The sequence below is a fragment of the Lampetra fluviatilis genome, chromosome 30 (assembly GCF_964198595.1).
Source record: "Lampetra fluviatilis chromosome 30, kcLamFluv1.1, whole genome shotgun sequence".
NCBI lineage: Eukaryota > Metazoa > Chordata > Hyperoartia > Petromyzontiformes > Petromyzontidae > Lampetra > Lampetra fluviatilis.
In genome coordinates this window covers 9,747,169-9,770,380 of record NC_136304.1, presented here as the reverse complement: position 1 = coordinate 9,770,380, position 23,212 = coordinate 9,747,169, and the positions used below count along the sequence as shown (strand labels likewise).

Genomic DNA, 23,212 nt, shown 5'->3' with positions numbered 1-23,212 from the left:
GGCTGTTATAACTTTCCACGTGATAAGCCACTTCGTTGAGCTATCATTTGTGGCTTCTGAAAAAGAGCTATATAGGTCAGTGGGGCTTATCTGGTAAAAAAATAAGTATACCAAGTTTGCATTCGATACCACATTGGGAAGTGGGTTAAAATTGAGTTACAAGATTTGAGGATACAACGACAACAACAGACAGTGGATTTTGATTTAAAGCTTTCGTGACTGCATGGATTCATATTATTGGTTCTTACGGTAAAGTCACGTAGAAGGGAAACAATAAAATAATAAAAATATAAAACAATAAAATCCTCACGACGTTTCGACTGCAACACAAGCAATCATCATCAGATGTAGATTTTGTTGTTTTATATTTTTATTATTTTATTATTTCCCTTCTACGTGACTTTACCGAAAGAACCACGAATATAACAGACAGTGAGTTAATAGAAAGCGTGTAATAAAAAAAGTGTAGTTTTATGTACCCAAGCCCCACCCATCATTTCCCGTCCAGTGGCACACATGGACGCAGCTTGAGACTTTTCTTTGTTCCAAACTTCAGGGGTGACTCGCTTAACGAGCATTCTTTTGTTACGAGAATTCGCTACAACGAGCAAATTTGATCTAGATTTCGTGATTGCAGGGATCCATACTCTTTGGTTCTTTATAAAATAAATTAAGTCACTGCAAATTTAATTTAGCCACAATTTGCTCGCAAAATGAGCAAAAATGTTCGCTTAGCGAGCGGAGACCGATCGATAAAAGAGTCGCAAGTTGCAGACCCCTGTCAACATTATCTTCTATGGAGGTGAGGGGGAATATTGCACTGGTTTCTTCATGTGTAGTAAGTGTTAACTTTGATGGGTTTTTTACTTTACTTTAAAACTACGCAGTAATGAGTATTTCTCATGTTTGAAAATAAAAATGTTCAAAAGTGGAACATTTTGGGGCTGAAAGGCGACTGCTTTTTACACAATGGGAGTGAGTCTATGGGGAAACGACTAACGTTTAACGTTCCTGTTCACTTACCGAGCAATTTTCGCGGAACGCATCTCGCTCGTTAAGCGCGACACGCCTCTAGTTACAGTGGTACCTCGGAGATCGAACTTAATTCGTTCCAAACCCGTGTTCGAACACCGATTTGTTCGAACACCGAATCAATTTCCCCATAAGAATGAATGGAAATAGCATTAATTGGTTCCCCACCCAAGGATGCTCCTATTATGGGCCATTTTTACACAAAGTTTACAATATTAAAATACAGTACAGTACATAAAAGCATACAAGAAACACAGTTATAATTAATAGAATAAATGAACATTGAACTTCACTTTACCTGTAGTAAGGAGAGTGGATGGCTTGAGTGGAAGGTTCTCGAAACCTTCCTTTTTGGCTTATCACTGCTACTAACCTTTTTGGGAGCCACTGTGTATGGGTAAACACAAAAAAGCACTAAAATAAATGAAATTAACGAAAAAGTTAACGGAACGATGTTTTGCGGGTCTGCACTGGGCGAGAGCTACGCGTAAACTGGGTCAATCGCCTTTGTCTCGGTCGCCCTGGCTACGCATCTCGGCCCAAACAGGTTCTTTCCAGTTGTTCGACCTTCGAATTTGTGTTCGATGTCCGGGGCAAAAAATGGTCGAAAATTTTGAGTGTTGAGTAATTTAATTGACTCGTTGACCGGAACCCTCGTGAACAGAGAGGTCACATCAAAACTTACGAGAATATCATTAGGATTAAGCTTAATATCTTTAATTATATTTACGAGATGTTCACCGTTTTTGATGAACGAAGAGGTCCTACCGATGTAGGGCTGTATTTGTTTCGTTACGTATTGTGCTAATTTGTATGTGGCAGTGCCTATTGTACTAACTATGGGTCTTAATGGGACGTCAGGTTTGTGTATTTTTAAATCCTTTATATTAAGTTCGCTTGCTTGCGTGCTTGCGTGCTTGCTTGCTTACGACCGTGCAAATCTTTCGGTCGTTTTTTAACCCACTTCCCGTGATCCAATCGAGCTGACATTTTCTACACAGACTCGTTGTGCGTGACAATAAATTTTCGTGAAATTTTTTTTCCAAAATTTTACACTGTTTAGGGAATTTTTTTTTATATTTAATTACCAATTGCTTAATGCTGGCAGACAATCATCTGACCATAATCAACGTTTTTTTGGGTTTAGATCGCGTTATTTATAAATGTGTCGTAACCCTCCACCACCCGACACGGCCAATCAGTAAAAAAGTGTCACGTTGACAAAAGACAAATAGTTCACTGCTTTAGCCCACCGGTGTGTTGAAGCGTGAAACCACAACATTTACAATTTGAGTACGACGTTTCGCTGGTAATTGCATCCAGCATCATCGGGCAATTCGCCAGAATAATCATCTGACCCATAGGTGGCAGCCATCTCAAGCCAGAGGACGAGAGGACTCTAGCCGCCACGCATATAAAGGATTTAGAGTGAAAAACTTTGTTTTTACGGGTTAATTTTTAGTAGCCCATAAAGTCTTGGTGGTTTTGATGCCCTTGGTTTGATCAGGTTTTGCTCTTTCTTAGGAATTGATCACTTGGCAATGATTGTCGTTGTTTTTCGTTCCAAGGTGCTGGTTGGGTCTCGTTTAATTTCAATGTAGGTACCTTCATCGAGTAATTCTTTGATTTTATTATCGTGGTCCTCATGCGAAAACCAACGTGTTAAACTATATTAATGGTATCAGTTATGCGTGCTACTGTTGTGTAGTAAATAATAATTATATTCATGGTATTAGTATGCGTGTTACTGTTGTGTAATGTAAAACTTATTATTATTGTAATTATATTTATGGTATTAGTACGCGTGTCACTGTTCTGTATTGAAATAATAACAATTATTGTAATTATATTCATGGTATTTGTATGCGTGCTACTGCTGTTTCACAGGCCGGAACAAAACCAAGCGGAATCTAAAAGCGCCCCGCGCGGGTTTCCAGAGGCTCGATGGGGACGGACAGGGCACCCCCGCGCGCCTGCCGTTGACTCTGCAATGAATTAAAATTTGTAAATTCACTTTTAGTTTAAACAACAACGCGACATTTCGTTGGACGTTCACAGCGTGTCGTTGTAAACGCAACGCCACACACAGTCGGCGGGTTCATGTGTTTAAAAATTCGTTACACCGCTCTGCATCTCTTCTCGCGCGGGATGAGCGCCTCGACTAGCTAGGCCGCGGTCTGTATAATCTTTTTACGTTTTTGTTAAAAAAGCGCTTCAATTGGCGAACTTTAATTATCAAACGCGCAGACACTTAAACGGACCGAGTCGCGCTTTGTTTACTTGGTGGAACACGGTCCGATATATTTTCTTGTCAACGAAACGTCGTCTTATTTTGCTCGTAACTCGTCTAATTTTGCTGCTTGACAAGTCAACATTTGTAACGCACCGAGACTCCTCTTTGTTTGTTCAACACCAAACGGCTGTTCTTGCCACGATTGACATCACTGATCGTGCTGTACGATCTCCCTACCATAGGAATGTGGATTTTCCGGTCTCTGGCACCGTCAGCGACGATGCGCACCGGGTCTGCGTCTTACACGAGTCCGTCTGGACACACAAATGACTTGTTGCTTCGTCGAGTTGCTTTCAAAGAGTCGTGTATGCAGAGCCGTCAACACGTACGGTTTACCCCGTATTCTTGTACAGGGAGATTGAGTTTCCAGGTCCATGCGGCGTACAGCCGTTTCATTACGGGCACAAACATTTGTGTTGGTCTATTAGTTTGTGTTTCTCCCTTGTGATGGTGACTTTGTAGGGTGAACGTTGAGATGTATAAGGGCACGGGGTGACCAATACGGTCTGACATTGGTCTGTAATAAGATAGTTACTGATAAGGGGTTTACAGGTCGGGTATGTGTCCCGTGGATAGACTGGTACTTGCCCTGGAAATGTGGAACTTTCACCGTTAACCGAGGAGAGCAGCATCGCACGCGCGTTCGAGCCCAGCGAGACGCGTTGTGGATGAGGGTCGCCGAAATGCTTTGTGGAGGACGGAGACAAACAGATCCCAGTCATAGGCCCCCCTCGGAGGCCCCCTTTGTCTTTTAGGAGGCGCCCCCCTTGGATCTGAGGCCTTAAGGCAAAGTGCCGCCACTCGATGGCCCTCTGAGCTAATTTGTTCGGAGTGAAATGCCCTCAAAGTGTCTCCCTGCTGAAGCTACCACCGAGGGTTGTGGTGAACATCCCTTTTGGAATCCCGAACTAAGCCAGCGGTGGAATTTCTACATTTTGTTTAGCAGGGGGACGGTGTCTTCGTGGGATGAGCACTGCGGCCAGGATCACAACAGTGGTTGTTATACAACGGTAGCAAACAGCTTAACAACCACAATAGTCTGGCTCAAAATATTACTGAACCAACATTTAGAACCGCTTGAATCAATATTTTAATTGAATAAAACGTGTTAACAGGGCTCGACACAGAGACGTCTTTCTGTGTGCCTATGTGTGTGTGTCGCTCTGTGTGTCTGTGTGTGTCTCTCTCTGCATGTGTGTTGTCTCTCTCTCAAGTTTAGCAATCTTTGGAAGAATGTAATCAATCAGGTGGGGTGTTGACTTATATTTCCAAGTTTACTATGTTTGTTTTCTCATTCTTGTTATGTTATCCTGCGACGTTTTAGGTCGCATGAGCCGTACGCCCACGTGACGGCGCGCGGCCGCTTGCGCCATGAAGCGCGTACGCAGCGAGCAGCTCCAGTCGGCCGTCAACCAACTCCTCAAGCGGCGCCACTACACCGAGTCGGAGCTGGCTCAGCGGCAGAGCTTCCGGGGCTCTCAGTCGGCCGAGGAGATGGCGGCCAGCATGGCAGGTGCGGCGGCGGACCCATTAGCGACTGAGAAATAAGCATACCTGTCAACCCCTTATCAGTGCCTACCTTATTATAGACCAATTTAGACATTTATTGGTCACCCCGTGCCCTTATAAATCTCAACGTTCATTCTACAATGTCCCATCACAACGGAGAAATAAACAAATAGACCAAAAAAATGTTTGCCCGTATTGAAACGGCTGTACGCCGTATGGACCTAAAAACTCAATTTCCCTGTACAAGAATACGGGTAAACCGTATGTGTTGACAGGTTTGGATTAGTGGCTGTCAAAAGCTGTGTGTACGCGTGCGTGCGACGTGCAGATATTCACAGGTACCAAACTTATCATGGGACACTCAGGAATACATCTTTCGATACCTAGGTTGCTGCAAGATTCCAGTAGTAGTTAAACAACATTATTTTGCAGCCTAAATAAATGAGAGGATGGCAGTAGGAAATGGGTTGTATCCCTCTGTGGCAGTGTGACTTTATTGCCTCTGTGTTTTTCTTAAAAGCTAAGCAGTCTCCCGATGTGTGCTTTTGTGCGTGTTTGTGATTCTGTATGCACAAGTGTGCTTGCCTGCGTATGTGCATGCTATTATAATACATACGTGCACTTGCCATGTGTGTATACATGCGTTTCTGTGTCTTGCAGCAGTTAATTCGCCTGCGCTACGAACCCGGCGACCCGAGTTCGATTCCTGCTCACGGCGAACACCAGTGACGATTATTTGAATCGGTCGCCAGTAGGGAGACAAAGGTGGCCAGGCGTGGTGTTAGCCACTGACCCCTTCGTGTGGTGTGCTGGCTTTCACAGGTGCTCGCTAACAGCACTTGTCCCAACAGTCTGTTTAGGTTGTATGGGGGAATCTTTGCTTTTGCCTTTGTGTGTGTATCAACAGCTCAGCTAGAGAGTGGGCCCATGAACGCAGTGTCATTTGGTGTCTATGAGCCCAACCCCTCGCACTATGATCGCCAGTTCAACGCACTACGCCAATTTGTCAATGGTGAGTGTATATTTTGTTTGTGTGTGTGTATGTATGTAGAGTGTGTGGAGGTATATACTGGTTTCCTTTAGTTATAACCAGGTGAGAGCCCGATTAGCCTGAGAATATCTTTGTCAGAATTAGAATCATTATTTATCCTGGAGAAATCCGATGAATTATGAAGCTCTTTTTCACATGTCCAGTAGGAGTGGGTCAGAAGGGATACCTGGTTTACACAAGTAAAAGGCAATTGCAAAACAACAAAACAGTGTTAAAAAGCTTTTACAATTAAATTAAATACATAAACTTTCACCAGATTCCAACTGGTTAAAGTGTGTTGAACTGTGTAGTGCATAATGGACCCCGTGTCGTGGGGCGCTAAGCACCCGGTTAGGTGCGGTGAGCGTGTGGAACTGTGCGGTGCATAGTGGACCCCGTGACGGTGGTGCACTAAGCGCGTGGCTGCGTGTGCGGTTGTACTGGAGCAGAGCTGCGCGGGGAGGAGCGCGTGGAGCTGCAGACGTTGATGAGCGCCCTCTCGCTGGCGCTGTGCGTGGAGCTCGCGCTCGGCGGATGGCGCTCTGCCGCCGAGGCGTTCCACGGGCGCCACGTGGGGCCCGTCGCTCACACTCACGAGCAGCGGCTCCTGGCCGAGCGGCTGGGTGCAGCGCTCTCGCGGCAGGTTTGTGTATCTCCTAGGTCGACTCAGCCTAAAATTAGTACCTGGTGCGGTGTGTAAACATCGTCACTGGGGAGACAAAGGCGGTCGGGCGTGGTGCTGCCCACCCACCCCTTTGTGTACCTTTCCAGACTTCATAGGTGCTCGCTAACAGCACTTGCCCCAACAGTCTGTTAAGGCTATATGGTGGATCTTTTGTTTTTTCTTGCATGATTATAAGTACGTGTGTGAATGAGTGCAAGGGAGTACAGTAATACCCTGATTTACGTCTCCCCCTTTTATGTCGTTTAGAAAATACATCGTCACTTTGTTAGCACCGCTACCTGATTTGTGTCGCCTCAACCCACACACGTAGCTGGCAGCATCATCCGAGCTTTCTCGTATCCATCGCCTTCACCTACCCTGTAATTCGCTTTCCGTCGTTCCAATATTTGTTGCACCTTTCAGGAACGCATCCTCGACAAAAACTGGGGTATTACTTAGTGTATTATGTGTATTATGTGTACGTGTGTGTGTATGGGGAGCGACAGTGTAGCGGTGAGCACGCTGTGCTAGAAACCCGACTAGCCGAGTTCGATTCCCACCCAGAGCCAGCACCAGTGACGATTATCTGAACCGGTCCTTTACCTCCCCTAAGTCGACTCGGTCACAAATGAGTACATGGTGTGGTGTGTAAATATCGCCACTAGGGAGATAGAGGCGGCCAGCCTCACTGAATCTCAGTGGATAAATAAGGGCATTATTAGAAACATCCCTACATCTGCTTCTGCTGTTGCTGCCACCACTTCTGCCACCGCCGCCTCTAATCCTGCGACCGACTTTGCCCCTTGCTCCTGCTGCTACAGGACGTGGGCTCGGACACGTGCGTGCGCACGCTCACGGAGCACAAGCTGTGCGTGGAGTTGGGCGTGGTGGCGCACGGCCGCCTGATGCGCCACCTGCTGCAGGGCGAGCACGGCCTGCTGCTGCGCGCCGTCAGCACGCACCTGCGGCTCGACGTGCGGGCCCAGGCGCGCAGCTCCGCGGCGGGGCTCGAGCTTTATAGCGACGGCACCGGCGGCAGTGGGGGGGGCGGTGCGAGTGCCAGGGCCGGAGAATCGGCAGCAGCGGCAGGGGGGCTCACGGCTGACGGTGACCCAGAGGTGAGGCTCAGAGATTAAGGTCAACAGTGGAGCTTGGTGTTGATGGGGTGTTCGGCACAAAGAGTTGGGCGGGTAGAATCAGCGGCTTCATTGTCGTAATTTTTACCCTTATCCGTTCGTCGTGTTACAAGCATCAAATTACTCTCGTGATAGACTGGCCTTCGCCATGGAAATGTGGAATAGGCACACCGATGTAAATGAGTGCGATCTCACGCACATTTGGGTTCGGAGACATTTGAACCTTTGTACATACAATGTGGCGCACTCAAGGAATGACGGGAGTTGTGCCTGTCTGCGATTATTGAGCACTTGTATGGGTCGTTGAATCTAATTAAGAACGGGACAAAACACATCTGGAATATTATCGGCGACGATTCATCACGTTGTGTAAATTTTTTTTCGGGAAGATGAACGCCCTCCCGCCGGACGAGGTCTCGCTGGAGCTGCTGCAGGACAGCATCCGTCGCGTGCGCGAGGGACCGCTCAACGCCGCCACCGTCTGCCTCTACGGCTTCAGGGACGACTCAACGCCACCCGGAACCACCACCACCACCACTCCCGCCGGCTCCGCCTCTGGGTCCGGCGCCGGCGGGACCAGTGGCGTTGCCGCGGCCGCCACCTCTACCACCGCCTCCAGCCTCGGCGTCGGTGGCAACAGCAGTAACAGCGGCGTCGGCGGCGGTGCAGGTGGCCCCGTGATCGCCAACGCCACTTCGCCACAACCGGGATCGTCGGCTTCCTCGGCCGCCGCTGCCGCCACTGCTTCCACCACCACAACTGCCGGCTCCGCTACTGCTTCTGCCACCGCCCCGCCACCTCCTTCCACTTCCTCCTCTTCCTCCTCGTCATTCTCGTCGTCCTCCTCCTCGTCGTTTGTCAGTGCTACCGCGGGAACCGCCAGTGGTGGCGGCGGTGTTTGTGGCGGTGGCGGTTGTGGTGGTGCTGGAATGGTGGGCGGCGGCAGCGGCGGACCGTCTGTGCCGGCGCCCCCGTGCGCGGCCGAGGTGGCGCCGGGGATGGGGATGCTGGCGGCCGGCTACGAGGACTCGCGGGTGATGTTGTGGAGCCTGGGGCCACGCAAGCTGCGCACTGCACGGCACAACGTGGACGTGGCGCGCGTCAACCTCGCGTGCGACATCCTGGACGACAAGGTGGGACGTGCGTGTGTGTGTGTCTGTTTGTTATTCAAGAACGGCCTGGCACAGGCGCTGTGGTTTCATCACCGTCACATAGTAGCGAATGGCGGGTATTGGTATTTAAGAGCTTGCTATCTGCGATTTTGGCTATCCACGAATCGCATCTGGAACTCTACACGACTGGATAGACAGAGAGAGAGAAAGTGATAAGATAAAGAGATGATAGAGATAGATCTTCTCGAAGCTTTAGATGCATCTGCAAACTTTGCGCGTACAAGATAGAACTTATAGAAGCTTTAGAAGCATTTTTTGTATTTAATAGCTCCTATATGTATTTATGTAAGGTAATTCTTTTGGCCAATATCATTATCAGCGTAATTTGCTATTTTACTATCACCTCTGAAAGGTATCTCTCGCAATTCACGAGGGAATACTGTCTGAATGTATCTGTGCTAGTGTGTATGTGGGGACTGTATATGTGTGGCTATGGGTGAGTGTGAGCAGCTTCTGTTTGGCTGGATAGAGGGGGCTAAATGAGTGCAGCACAGGCTTGAGACGAGATGGACTGATGTGGTATGGGAGGATTTGGAACTGACTGGTCTTGCTGATGACTGGTACCAGCGGGGTCAAGGTTGGCCTCAGTGGAGGAAGCTTTTGAAGGATGCTACTGGTCAGTTGGAGGACAGAGGAGCCACACGTACAACAATGAGCAGAGCGCCGGGCGGCTAACACACAGAAAGCTGACACAGTGGGGAGCACAGATGGTGCATCAGCCAATAATCTCAGGCAGTGAACCCATAACTCCTGGGTCTGTCCCGTGACCTCTCAGCGGTTCTTCCATACTTCACTCTCGCCTGGCACGACGACTGTGGTGAGTGATGTCACCGTCTCGAAGTGGCGAATGGCGGTTGTTCTGTGTGTATGTGGTTCTATGTGTTAATCAATTGTGTTTGGAATCGATTATTTGTGTTTAAATGTTGCTCTGTGCGTGTACCACTGTGCGTACAACAGGTGGTTGAGGACAGCAAAGGCAGCGACGTGAAGACGCTGCGCGCCCACTCGGGTCCCGTCTACGCCGTGCGCTTCCTGCCCGGCGGTGCGGGGCTGCTCTCGTGCTCCGAGGACACGAGCGTGCGCTTCTGGGACCCACGCACATTCACCAACACCGCCGTCTACCAAGGGTACGTGCCTGCACCGACAGTCTCCTCCTCCTCATGTCTTTATGCCCTCACCGATTACCTCCCACAACCATGACATGCGCCACGATCCCCTCGCTCGCTCCGTGACCCCCTCGCTCTCACCGTGACTCTGTACCCGATGCGTCGTTCCACCTCTCCATAACGCCGCCCTGTGCCCCCACCCCTCCACCCGGTGCCTTTGCGCAGACATGCGTACCCTGTGTGGGATGTGGACGTGAGCGCCCTGGGCCTGTACTTCTGCAGCGGCTCGCACGACCGCACGGCCCGCCTCTGGGTGCCCGAGCGCGCCTTCCCACTGCGCGTCTACGCAGGCCACGTGTCGGACGTGAACGTCGTGCGCTTCCACCCCAACGGCAGCTACGTGGCGACGGGCTCCGCCGACCGCACGGTGCGCCTGTGGAGCACCCAGCAGGGCTCGGCGGCACGCCTCTTCACGGGCCACCGGGGCACCGTGCTGGCACTCGCTTTCTCCCCCGGAGGGCGCCTGCTCGCGTCCGGCGGGGAGGACCAGCGCGTCCGGCTCTGGGACATCGGCAGCGGCGCCATCGTCAAGGTTGGCTGGCCCGCCATTCCGTTCGCCCGTTCCGTTCGCCCGTTTCGTTGTCCGTAAAGCTTCCCGTGCTTAATTCTAGATTTGAAGCTTTCGTGACTGCAAGGAATCATCTTCTTAGGTTTTTTCGGTAAAGTCACGTAGAAAGTAAAATAAAATAAAAAACAAAAATCACGACGTTTCGGAGGCAACACAAGTCTCCGTCATCAGGTGGGACCGTCACAGCCAGATTAGCTGTATCAAGTGAGGCAATGATTCAAGATGTAATCCCTTAAAAGCGAGTTGAGGGGGGAGGGAGAGGGAGGGGGGAGCTCATCAGACTATGGTAGCCAATGAAAGGAACGTATCGGGAGGGAGGGGGGGGGCGAGGCCAAAAGGGTGGGTGATGGACGTGGAAGCGCTTGTGCGCAAGCGGCCAATTACTGCACACGCCAACACAATGGAGCGATTGTGCGCAGGCGGCCAGCCACTGCACCCGCCAACACAATGGGCAGAGAGGAGGAGGGGAGGTCTAATACACATGATAGACAAAAGAACGAAAATGATGATGGGTACAAACTTAGGGGGAGCTCATCAGACTATAGTAGCCAATGAATGGAACGTATCGGGAGGGAGGGGGGGCGGGGGGGGGGGCGAGGCCAGAAGGGTGGGCGACGGACGTGGAAGCGCTTGTGCGCAAGCGGCCAATTACTGCACACGCCAACACAATGGAGAGAGAGGGGGAGGGGGGAGTCTGATACACATGATAGACAAAAGAACGAAAATGCCCATGTTTATACCAATGCTGGCTGAACAATGAAGAGAGTACTGTTAAAATAACTGGGGATGTTAACACTCGGTAAAGTACAGTAAAATAGTGCCTGTCAGATAAGATGGTCCAAATTTTTTTTTTTTGTGATTAAGTCTTTTTTGCGTGGTTGATAACATCTTTCCAATGATTACTAAGTTTGTACCCATCATCACGGTTGAAATTATGTCTGTGTTTGTATATTTGTATGGCTTCGTGTACAAACCTTTGATGGTAGCCGGGAGGTTTGCATAGAACCTTGGTCTCGGAAAAGACAATTTCATGAGAGCCCACCGAGTTGTAGCAATGATCGGCCACGGCAGAAGAATCAGTTCTGCCGTGTTTCAGATCTGACTTGTGCTCGCGGACACGATCAGAAACATGACGTTTCGTTTCTCCAATGTAGCAATCACCACAAATGCAACTCAATTTGTAGACTCCAGGATACTGTAAGTCAGGAACGACATCCTTCACAGATGGAATCAGATCACGGATTTTATGCACTGTACTGAATCGGACTTGGATCTTATGTTTGTTTAGAATTTTGGAGATCTTTTTGGTCACGCCAGCTATGTATGGTAACGTGATGGTTTTGGTCGGAGTTTCATGTGGCTGTTTCTGTGTGGTGGGAGAGACAGCTTGGCGGATAGTACGGTCAGAGTATCCGTTCATCCTGAGGGCCCGATGTACATGTCTTAATTCACCGGTCAGGTGGTGTTTGTCAGAAATGCCATGTGCTCTGTGGTATAGCGTTTTGATGAGAGAGTTCTTTTGAGATGGGTGGTGGTGGGAATCCGGTTTCAAGTAGGAGTCTGTGTGGGTGGCTTTTCTGTAGACAGAATGTCCCAAGGAACCGTCAGGACTCCTCTCAAACAGAATATCCAAGAATGGTAGTTTACCGTCTTTCTCCACTTCCATGGTGAATCTGATGGATGGGTGTCTAGAATTGATGTGGTCCAAGAAGTGGTTCAATGCTGGGAGGCCATGTGGCCAGATGACGAAAGTGTCATCCACATATCTCTTCCACAGGGAAGGACGCAGGGTGGATGTCTGGATGGCGTCTGATTCAAACTTTTCCATGAATATGTTGGCTATAACTGGTGACAAAGGGGAGCCCATAGGGGTACCCTCATTCTGTTTGTAGAAGGTGCCATTCCAGGTAAAATAGGTGTTGGTGAGGCAATGCCTAACCAGCGCAGGTGCATCAGAATTCAATCCATGTTGGACTAAGTCCTCAATTATTGTTAGGGTGTCCGGTACTGGGACTTTGGTAAACAAAGATACTACATCAAAGCTGACGAGGATGTCATCAGGAGATAGTACCATGTCCTTAACCATAGAGACTAATTGGGTTGAGTTGAGTACTGCTGAAGAGGTCTTGCCTGTGAAAGGGAGCAGAGTATCTGATAGAAAACGGGCTAGTTTGTACGTAGGAGAGTTTATCGTCGACACAATGGGTCGTAGCGGGGTGCCTTCCTTATGGATTTTGGGAAGACCATAGAGTCTGGGAGGTCTTGCCGCCGATGGTTTTAGAGAGGGACGTTTGCTTGGTTCGATTAGGGAAGTCGAACTCGTGATGATACTGTTGGTTTTCGTCGTTAGCCTTTTAGTGGGATCGTTTTTAATTTTGGAGTAACTCCCATCATTAAGAAGGTCCAGGATTTTGTTGTTGTATGAATCTTTATCCATGATGACCGTGGCATTGCCCTTGTCTGCCGAGAGGATGACTATATCATCTCTCTTTTTTAGGTCCCGTGCTTACTGACTCTGCCGATGTAAGCTGTAGGCTGTCAGGTTTCTCAGCCTTTAACCGATTTTAGAAACAAAAGTTGCATCAAGTAATAACGATCTAACCTATAAATGTCATTGTTTGTCTGTGTGTCTGTCTGTGTGTGTGCGGCCGAAACTTGCGAAGGATTCGGCTCGTAAACCGTGGGGTTTACGTTTAAAAAAAGTAGCCAGGTACCACGCCATAAGCCCCGTGCTGAGTCAGCGCTATTCCAATTTCGTGTCCGTCACCTTTAAAGTAGTTTCATTAGCGATTTAGTGCTGCTTTCAGTTACTTCTTTATTACATAGCGCCTGCTTTACTGTACCAACTCGCACGCTCTGATGTTACCTTTAGCCAGGCCCTCATTCTCCTTGAGGACAAACTTCAATCCATTGGTTGAAAAGACCTCACGTCTATCGGACTACCAACACCCTACAGGGACAACCTGCATGCCCTTGCTCAAGAGATCCTACGTGAAATATCCTATGATGGTTTAGAGCTTCTTAAATTTATTGAGGAAAATGAACCAAAGCTGATACACAAAGAGAAGCCTACACGAAAATCTTGGAAGACATTGAGACGAAAAATTGAGGCGTATTTTTCCTTGATGCACCTGGTGGTACTGGGAAGACCTTCTCAACCTGCTCCTCGCTAAGGTTTGCCAGAGGGAGAAAATTGCTCTGGCTGTGGCATAATCGGGGATTGCGGCAACTCTGCTTACTGGAGGAAGAACTGCCCATTCCACATTTAAGCTTCCACTGGATCTATCCTGATAAGAAAACCCTGTTTACAATATTTCACAGGGGACTGCCCTTGCACAAGTCCTGCTTAATTGTGAATTAATAGTGTGGGATGAATGCAGCATGTCCCAGAAGGGAGCATTTGAGGCTGTCAACACAATTTTGCAGGACCTCCGCGACAATTCCAATATTATGGGTGGTGTAACTTTTCTCATGGCTGGTGACTTCCGACAAACCTTACCCGTTGTACTTCGGGGAACCAAAAGCTGATGAGTTAAATGCCTGCACCAAGTCATCATTCCTCTGGAGGCACGTGATGAAACTGAGACTAACTACAACTTTGCTAAATTTCTTCTTGATATTGGAAATGCCAGTATTGTTGCTGACGACACAGATGGACTTATCACCATGAACAGCAACTGGAGGAAAAAGTGTACCCAAACATGCAATGACACTTTCAAGATGTTATCTGGCTATGGGAGAGGGCCATTTTGGTCGATGTCTGTGTGTGTCTTTTTCGCCCGGGCCAGCTACTTCCCGCTAGTATATTATATATATAAAGCGGCATGTGGTTAGCTTAGAAAATCGGTACGCATTATTAGGGGTTAGAATTCAGCAGCATGCCTCTTATAGCGTTAGGTTTGGTCTTGATCTCTCTGCCTCTTCATCTCATCCCATCAATGGTGCTTTGTAGAGGATGGTTGATTTGCCAAAAGACTGCAGTTTTATTCATCTAATCGTGGCTAGGTGTCATGCTGTCTATCCCAGTTGGGTGGTAATTACTCTCCACACACATCCCCTTAGCTGTGTGCGTTGTCTGTGAGATTCATATTATCCACAAGAGGTTTTTTTTGGGTTCGTTGGCGTGAATATAAATATGTCGTTAAACCCGCCACCACCCGACAGAGCCAAACATGCCAATTAGTTACTAGTTCAGCACACCAGTGTGTTGGAGAGTAAACCCACAACATTTACCATTTGAGTACGACATTTCGCCGGTAATTACAACCAGCCTCATTTAGGCGACGGCCAGAATTGATTCATATGAACTTTGGGAAGCATTTCAAGAGCCTCTTCTCCTCCCACCTTTAGCTGAGACGGGGGTCCACGTGAAGCGCCGCGATTCGACACACCTATTGCTCGCTGACGTGAAGCGTTTACTCTTGTCGGCTCCACCTGGCGTTGTAGTGAACAAGGCTGCATTGGTGCAGCCGATCGGTATTCGGGACCCTGTCCCTAAAACCAACTCCTGCCCCCCGGTTGCTCGTTCATGGTGACATCACGCCTCTTGGTCACGCCCATCCCTGTGCCCCAATGAGTAGCGTGGGGCACAGGGATTGCCAGCCCCCTCCACACTTTGTTGTCACAGCGTCGTTGCACCAGATGATTAATTGTAGAATTTTCAAGTGCTGCATCAGCAGGCTTGGGAATACTTAAAATACTTGTTCCACTCAGCTTTGGTATCAAAGCAAGTCAACTGTTTATAACAAGTATTTATAGCAATAATCAATGCATGATTATAAATAATACATTTATCATTATGATGACGATGGTGATAGTTACCCCAGAATATTCATGAACCAATCTCAAGCTACAAAAAAATGTACGACTCAGATTAAGGGACTGTGTTGGTGCTAATGTACAAAGCAGTGTGCACAGTGAAAGTGGTGTTTGATCGGTTTGTACTTTTCTATAAATAGTTACAACTAATGTACTTGGGCAGCCCAACCCTTTTCCGTGAGCATAAGAATCCATTTAAAGCAGTGAAGGCGGGTGATTAACGGTGACATCCCTACTGGTTACGTCCCAGTTGTCCTCGTGCACCTGAGGCATAAGAATCAGAAACATTCTGGGATTCCATGAAGGACAGACAAAAAACAGCCACTGTAAAATTTCACCACGGAGCTATCACTTGTAATTTTACACAGAACTATCTCCAGGGGTTTCACGGTGGCGAGATGTTAACTACCTCGCCTGGTATACAGACGCTTGGGGGTTAGATCCCAACCCTGACGCTTGTATATTTGGAGTTTCCATATTCTCGTGGTGGGGTGATTTTTTTTTTCTCCGGATCTTACGTTTTTTCCCTTCTATATTTAGAAACACGCATATCGAGTATTTGCTGCTATAAATTTCCACGCGATAAACCACTTCGTTGAGCGATCAACTTGACCAGTTCACCTCTCAAAAAGAGCTACATAGCTCATTGGGCTTTACTTGGTAACATAAAAAATTGTTTAGTAGTTTAGTTTATGTCGCTCTGCTGCAGAGCTCGACGATGTGCCGTACTATATAAAGAGTTGGGAGTCGCTGCACAGACTCAGACAGTTCTACTGCATGCCGTAGTTGCAGTCGCCACATGTCACGCATCCCTAAACACATTCCTCCCTGGAAAATACCCGGTTAGATGAAAAAAATCAAAGCATTATATGACAATGGCTGTTGCACTTTAGTCGATGGGGACTAGGTCCAGGCAGGTTAAGATTCCTCGAGCAAAGTGTTTCCCAACATGAGCAAACACCTATATATCAAATCAAAACTTTACGACATTGCCAGCGCCTTAATTCTCAGCCAGTACTCAATGTATTGACATCTCGATTGTAAGTGCAGCAAAACTCCGGCTAGCCGGGCTCTGACACTTAGTTGGACCAGGTTGGCCACTATTCAATGAAACGCAAAAAAAAGTTAAAATAATAGAATATACTCTTTGGTTCTTTCGGTAAAGTCACGTAGAAAATCAAATCAAATAATAATAGAATACGACGTTTCGATTGAAACACAAGCAACCATCATCAGGTAAGAATGAGAAAAACAAACATAGTAAACTTATAAATATAATGCAATACAACACAGAGAGTCGGCTAACACAACAGTCAACACCCCACCTGGTTGATTACGTTCTTCCAAAGAATGACAAACAGAAAGTGTTACATTTACTCATGGCAGTACAGGTAGTCATCTACTTATGATGGAGATGCGTTACGACGACCCCATCGTAAGTCAAAAATATCGTAAGTCGAAGATGGCCTAGCCTACCCAGGAGTCTTAATCAGAATCCGAAAGGGTTTTATTCGCCATCAAAGTTTGCACAAACAAGGAATTTACTATGGCAGGAAGGTGCATACATTCAACATGTAGGAATCTTAAAACTTAAATAAGTGGTATACAGTCTAACTATACTAAAATTACAAAGTCTAACGAATACTCAGGGGCTAAAGTATGTAAAATTTTGAATAAGTATACAATATAAAATGTAAACTAGCCGTAATATACAATCCTAAAATACAAAAATACAAATAGGGTAACATGTTGTAAATATGGCAAGGTGTAATTTTGTAGATAAAATGTTAAAGTGAGTGTAAAAGTCATTTTAAGCCCTTGGTCTTGCTGAAGAGGCCCACAGCGGATGGGAAGAAACTGTTTGTATGACGTGAGGTTTTGGTCCTGATGGACCGCAGCCTTCTGCCGGAGGGGAGTAGCTGGAACAGAGAGTAAAGAATGGTGATAATTTAGCAAAGCAGAGCAATTTACAGTACCGTACTGTATAAACTATATATTGTATGTATTTTTCAATTACAATACTGTATTGCACAGTAAAATGTAAAGTAATAAAACAAGTCAAATTCTTAGCCTACCTATATGAATTGCAATTCTATTAGATTTTAATTGAAATCGTGCGTAGCTGGACTTTTCAACGAGCCGGACCATGACCATCTCCCTTATTAGTCCATATTGCTTAGGGTTTGTACTGCAGTTGCATTAACAGCACCACTGCTGTTATCGCAGTAACCCACAGGGATTGACAGTTCTAGTACAGTGGGGCGGGTGTAGGATGACGGCCGCCCACGTCGCTCCGTGCCAACGCAGGCGGGGGACACAGATACGGAGGGTGTGCGGACACCCACAACATTTTTAGATTTGTTATTTGGCGACGCTGCGTTGGCAGTGGTGCACAATTGGCACGAAAACATTTCAACACGTTTTTGGGGAAATGGCCCTTCTTCATTGCGCCTAAATACATTTTTAAAAAGCTTTTGGTACGTGCTAATTTTTTTTTCTTTCATGGGAATGTTTTCAATAAATGTATTGAGAATTTTTATAATTAGGTCAGAGACACCCGCAAAATATTTTTAGCACACATGCAGTCAAAACACACACAAGCAGAGCACGGTCAATGCACACAGCACAAAGACAAAAATTATCTGTACAGCCGTAACAGACTTTTGGGGCAAGTGCTGTTAGCGAGCACCTATGAAGGCCAGCACCACGCCTGATCATCTTTGTCTCTCCAGGAGCGATGCTTACATACCGCATCAGGTACTCATTTGAGGTTGCGTCGATGTAGGGGAGGCCTAAGACCGGTTCAGATAATTGTCACTGGTGTTATCCGTGACCGAGAATCAGGTCACTGGATTCGTAGCGCAGCGTGCCAACCGCTACTCTACCGCTCCCCACAGCACACACAAATTCACAATAAAAGCACACACACTTGGCAGCAACCGCTTTGCATTAAGGCAAATCATATGCACGCACACCCCACAACTGCGCGACTATAATCTGCACATCCATGACGCACGCTTCCCAAGCCGCACGCCTAGTGCGTCGGTAATCTAACCAATAACCACCGGGAACCATTCGCTGGTAGGACACCCCCAACTTTCACGGTGCGCCTGCAGCACCGAACGTATGTACGTTGAAGTTCTTCTGCGCCGTACGTAGCCAACCGCGCTAATCGGAGGCGTGGGGACGCAGATAACGCTGCCGACACGCGGCGCTCGCTCACGTCTTGCCGTGCTGTGCAGGAGCTACGCGGACACTCGGATGACATCACCTGCCTGAGCTTCAGCCCCGACGGCAGCGCGCTGGCATCCGGCTCTTCCGACGGCTCGGTGCGCGTGTGGGATGTGCGTGGAGCCTCCACGAATCCTGGTGGTGGCGGCGGCGGCAGCGGAACTGGCGGTGGTGGAACTGGCAGCGGTGGCGGAACTGGGGCGGCCGGGGGCGGCGGCGGCGCTGCGTTCGCGGCCGACGTCGATGCGACCGAGATCACGGGCGCGGCGCCATCGACGCGGATTTGCACGGCGCTCAACGTGCAGTTCATGGCCTCCAACCTGCTGCTGGTGAGCGCCGTCACGAGGGACGAGCCCGCCGGTGGCACGTGACGGCGCGCCTAGAGTGGAGGGGGGGGTGACTTGGCCAGTTTGGCGCGCTCGCGATTGATCGCTGATTGATGCCCAGCGCTCTTGTGGTTTGGATGCTGGTTTGACACTGGTGCGTCATGGTTGATTGATGGTTCACACTGCTCCTTTGTGGTCGGTGCTTGGCGCTGCTGGTGCTTTAATCACGAATGATCGATAGTTGAGGCTGCCCTCTCAAAATTGGCTGGTCATAGAGATGGCTCTCTCATGATTGGTTAATGCTTTTGACATGGAGCATTCGTGATTGGCGAGTGCATATGAACACTCTCCTGCGATGGACAAGTGTCCAAGATCACTCTCTTGTCATTGTTTGATGGTTTGACATTGGCTTCACGTGATTGGTTGGTGATTTAACATTGCCCGCTTATAAAGGACCAAAATGTTCACGTTAACGGGCTTGGCTCGAATCTTCCAGAGTGCCTACCAATAAGCACCACCTCCACGAAACTTGGCCTCCGCACCTCATATTCAGTCGTTGAACTTGCAACTTCATTTGGAACGCTCTTGGTTTCATGCCATAATGGAACGTTCCGTACAGCAGTACACCACAGTCCAAAGTGCAGCTCCGTGAATGTGTCTTTTGTAATATATCACATAAAGCATTTCAGCACTCGCATGAAATGTATAAGTGAGTTGGCACATTTTGCCTCCGACCAAATCATGCTGAATATGTCAATAGTTGTCAGGTCTCGGAAGCTATGCAGGCTTGAGCCTTATAGTGGCTACACAAGGCTGTCTTAGACTGCTACGTGCTGTAGCTCTGGTGGTCAATAGATGGCAGTAGAGCAATGCATTCTTGAATGTGTTTTATTGAGCTTTGAGCATTAGCCCGTCTTCAGATTATCAAGTGTCCTCCCACAGGCCAAACTCTTGTCTAAGCATCCGAAAAGTTTTGAGTATCAGTGAAGATCGTATGGGTAATTAAAGGGTAGTATTATTATAGTGACTGCATTCAGCTCTGCGTACATTAAAAGTGCCAAAGGGGAATGTACAGCGCTGGCTAAGGGTTGCAGGTGGATATGACCACCACCTCCACGCTCGTTTGGACAGAGGGACGCTTGACAGCCATCATCAGCCATGTTCTATCCACTGCTGGATGAAGGGGGTCATCATTTCTCACGATCCCGCGGTGCAACAAAGAATAAAGCTGCCCTCCAAACAAGCCGATGTCATCGCTCCATATTCATGGCGGTTGTCCTCTTGGGAATGTTTTCTCCTTGCAAGCCCCTCCTTCGTTAGCCTCGACCACTGGCTATACATTCCTGGCCAGCGTCGTGTCCTTCTCAAGCTCACGTGTAACGTTCACAATGATGTCTTCAACTTGCGGTTGTTCTCCGATTCATGCGTTTGTTTCGGTGTTAATCCGAGCATGCACCCTCGCCATGCTTATCTGCGCACTTTACAGCATTTGTTACATTTCCATTGTCAGTGTCTACGGTCCCAGATACCATTGTATGTAATACGCACTGATTGAAAACTTTTTTTGTTTAGCACATTGGCTTGTTGCTTTTCATTGCCAATTCGAATTTTCCAAACCACACTAACATGGTCTCGTTTGCCTCCTAATTTCATTGATTAGTATTCCAGTCCATCTTCAATAGTTTCCCTAATGTATATATTTACGTGCTGATATTTTCCCAGTTGTGCTACTGCAACAAATTGTTATATATTAAATTTGTTTTGCTCAAGATACATTTGTAAATAAGGGCCTTTATTTTAATAAACAATAGGTTGGATCTCCATCCTGGTTTAAATCTTAAAAAATATGGCAATAAATATAGATGCAGTACAAAAAGTCAATTATTCGTGAAGGAAAACTTCAACTCAGTCGCAAAGACTAATTTTGGCAGGGTACTGCTTAGACCGGTTGTAGAGTCATTCTATTCAGCAATTGTATATGTTGTCATGTCGTGTCATTGAGCCCTCGTCTATTCAAGTGGGTCGTAGTAGTAATGAATTCACAGTGTCTCTACGCTAAAACGAAAATTACGTGGCGCGCATTTCCTTTGGAGGTGCTGAGCCGGTGGAGGAAATTCCACATTCTCGTTGCCGGGGGGAGAGGGTGGGCAAGTTATGAAACATATCTACTGTTGACCCTCACCACAGTGGTGCTCATTGTATCAGCCCCAACGGGATCGGGGGACCAGTTGATCCGTGACTGGGATTTGAACCCTCAGCCATATGTTTGTTGAGTGCTCTTAAGCACAACTCCTCCATGTCGGATTTATATATGAAATAAATAACTGAATGTAATGGACATGGTCCCTCCAACTAAGTATGTCTAACTGCCATTTAGAAACGATGTAGTTGTGTATCATAGTTGTCTTAAGGTTTACGTTAATTTTTTTTTACTTTTTCTGTTGTCTTTTTCCCCCCGAACGGTATTGTATTTTTGTATGGAAAGTACAGTGGTTGTGTACAAAATAGTTAAATTAAATGATTTCATTTGCCACGCATTTACAACTTGTGTTAAAATGTGACTCATTTTTATATTGCAAATAAATTGGTGGGTTTGCCTCGTCACTGACAGGCAACATGAGAGGTGATCGTTAAGTCTTCGCGTGACGTAGAAGCAGTGGGGCTACAATAAATAGAAAATGCTTAGTTAAAAGTACAATATTCTTAAGTAGCGTTATGCAAAATTTCAAAGCAATGGATTAAATGCAGATTTTTTTTACACGTTTTCTTTGTAATTTAACCGGGAAATTCTCAGCGTGTCTTAAAAATTCATTCTCATGAGGGACCTGTATTGGAACCTTTGGCCAGGTCTGGAGCAAGTTTTTTTTTTGCAAGTAATTGTGTCTGAGCTGAGAAATTTAGCAATCTGGCAAAACTTGAAAATTTAATTCTTCAGAAAACCCATACTCCTAATAACTGGCTCCAAGTGACTTACAAATATTTCCACATGTAAAAAAATATCTAGATGTCTAATGTGCGTGAAGAAGACAGGGATCAATCATTGTATGTTATCTGCTCTGACGTTGATCAGAAATGGAAGAAACGCTAAAACGTATCAAGGGATGCATTCTTGGAATTGCACTGAGACAAAAATGGAACAAACGGATCAGGGAGCCAACACAAATTATAGATGGTGTATTCACTCTGAAGGATAATAATTGGGCTTGGGCAGGATGCATCGTGAGGAGGGAATATGGCCATAGGATGCGACTGGTCATGGAATGGCAGCTAAAGGGGGGCACGTGCCTCAGAGGCTGACGAGCGTGGAGATGGAGTGATGCCATCAGTACACGTGCAGGAGTGAGATTAATTATTCCTCAATACATTGAGGGATGGCAATGGCATGGGGAGGCCTTAATCCAGCAGCGGATATGGAAACCATGGTTCATGATGATGAAGACGGTGATAAATTAGTAATAAAACAGTTGCACGTGCCGCGCTCATGTGTGAATGTCCTATTTTACGTGGAATAACCGCACATTCGAGGCTGTGCTGGTGGTGTTTTGAACACTACCAATTGCTTCAAACCACCTAAAAAAAACCCCTCCGTGGCAGTCACTGCACCCATCATGGAGTCTGCCCCAGCATTCGTTCATCCATCAAGTATTGCCTTGGAGCAGTTTGGCCAAAAGTGGTCCCTTTTAGCTCAGCACACAGGGTACGTGGCCTCCTGGGAGTGTTTAGAAATTGGGCAAGTCCAGTAATCGCCGGTACTTCCACAACATTTGGCAAGAACACGGAACACAATGGCCTGCTCTTGGGAACTATATACTGTGATGAATTTTTTTATGCTTTTGGAAATTAGCAGCCGGTTAGGCCTGCTTGACGGTAATGTCCCTGCAGTGCTTTTATCAGGAGGGCTCAATTGGAACATAAACAGCGGCATAATTTGTACTTAAACCGCGTATTTTTCAATTTCAGCATGTGTAATGGTCTGCTACTGCATTGTATAATCATTCCACTGCAGGAACACTACATTCTAATAATTGTCTTTACACCAGGAAAAGCACCATTGTCTCGAGCCTTTCTGAGCTTCGTTTTGTATTATATTTAAAACCAATTCCATGTATCGATGGGACCTTATTGCCAGAAAGGGTAAAACCGATTCTTATTGTTTCATCAATTCCATTTCTCGCTCAATTTCTGAAGAGATGCCGCGACACCAAGGTAACACCGATTGCCTTTACACTCACATCAACTGCTGTCACTTCTCCTAACTCTAAACGGA

The 23,212-nt window shown here is 47.2% G+C and overlaps 1 protein-coding gene across 1 annotated transcript; it reads left to right on the top strand.

Moving 5' to 3' along the window:
* Nucleotides 1–2,971: 2,971 nt before the first annotated feature.
* Nucleotides 2,972–21,467, top strand: TAF5L (TATA-box binding protein associated factor 5 like). Its single transcript, XM_078870585.1, has 9 exons — nt 2,972–3,207; nt 4,650–4,838; nt 5,742–5,846; nt 6,314–6,507; nt 7,350–7,646; nt 8,054–8,797; nt 9,794–9,963; nt 10,168–10,534; nt 18,631–21,467. The coding sequence occupies exons 2-9, from the start codon at nt 4,697–4,699 to the stop codon at nt 18,988–18,990; spliced, it is 2,379 nt and encodes a 792-aa protein (XP_078726711.1). The 5' UTR covers nt 2,972–3,207; nt 4,650–4,696; the 3' UTR covers nt 18,991–21,467.
* The last annotated feature ends 1,745 nt before the right edge of the window (nt 21,468–23,212 follow it).

What these genes read in the sequence shown, in the direction of transcription:
- TAF5L (XM_078870585.1), top strand. Translation starts at nt 4,697, where the DNA reads ATGAAGCGCGTACGCAGCGAGCAGCTCCAGTCGGCCGTCAACCAACTC. An exon ending in ACTACGCCAATTTGTCAATG is followed by an intron (nt 5,847 to 6,313) that starts GTGAGTGTATAT and finishes GTACTGGAGCAG; the next exon opens with AGCTGCGCGGGGAGGAGCGC. An exon ending in GCGACATCCTGGACGACAAG is followed by an intron (nt 8,798 to 9,793) that starts GTGGGACGTGCG and finishes TGCGTACAACAG; the next exon opens with GTGGTTGAGGACAGCAAAGG.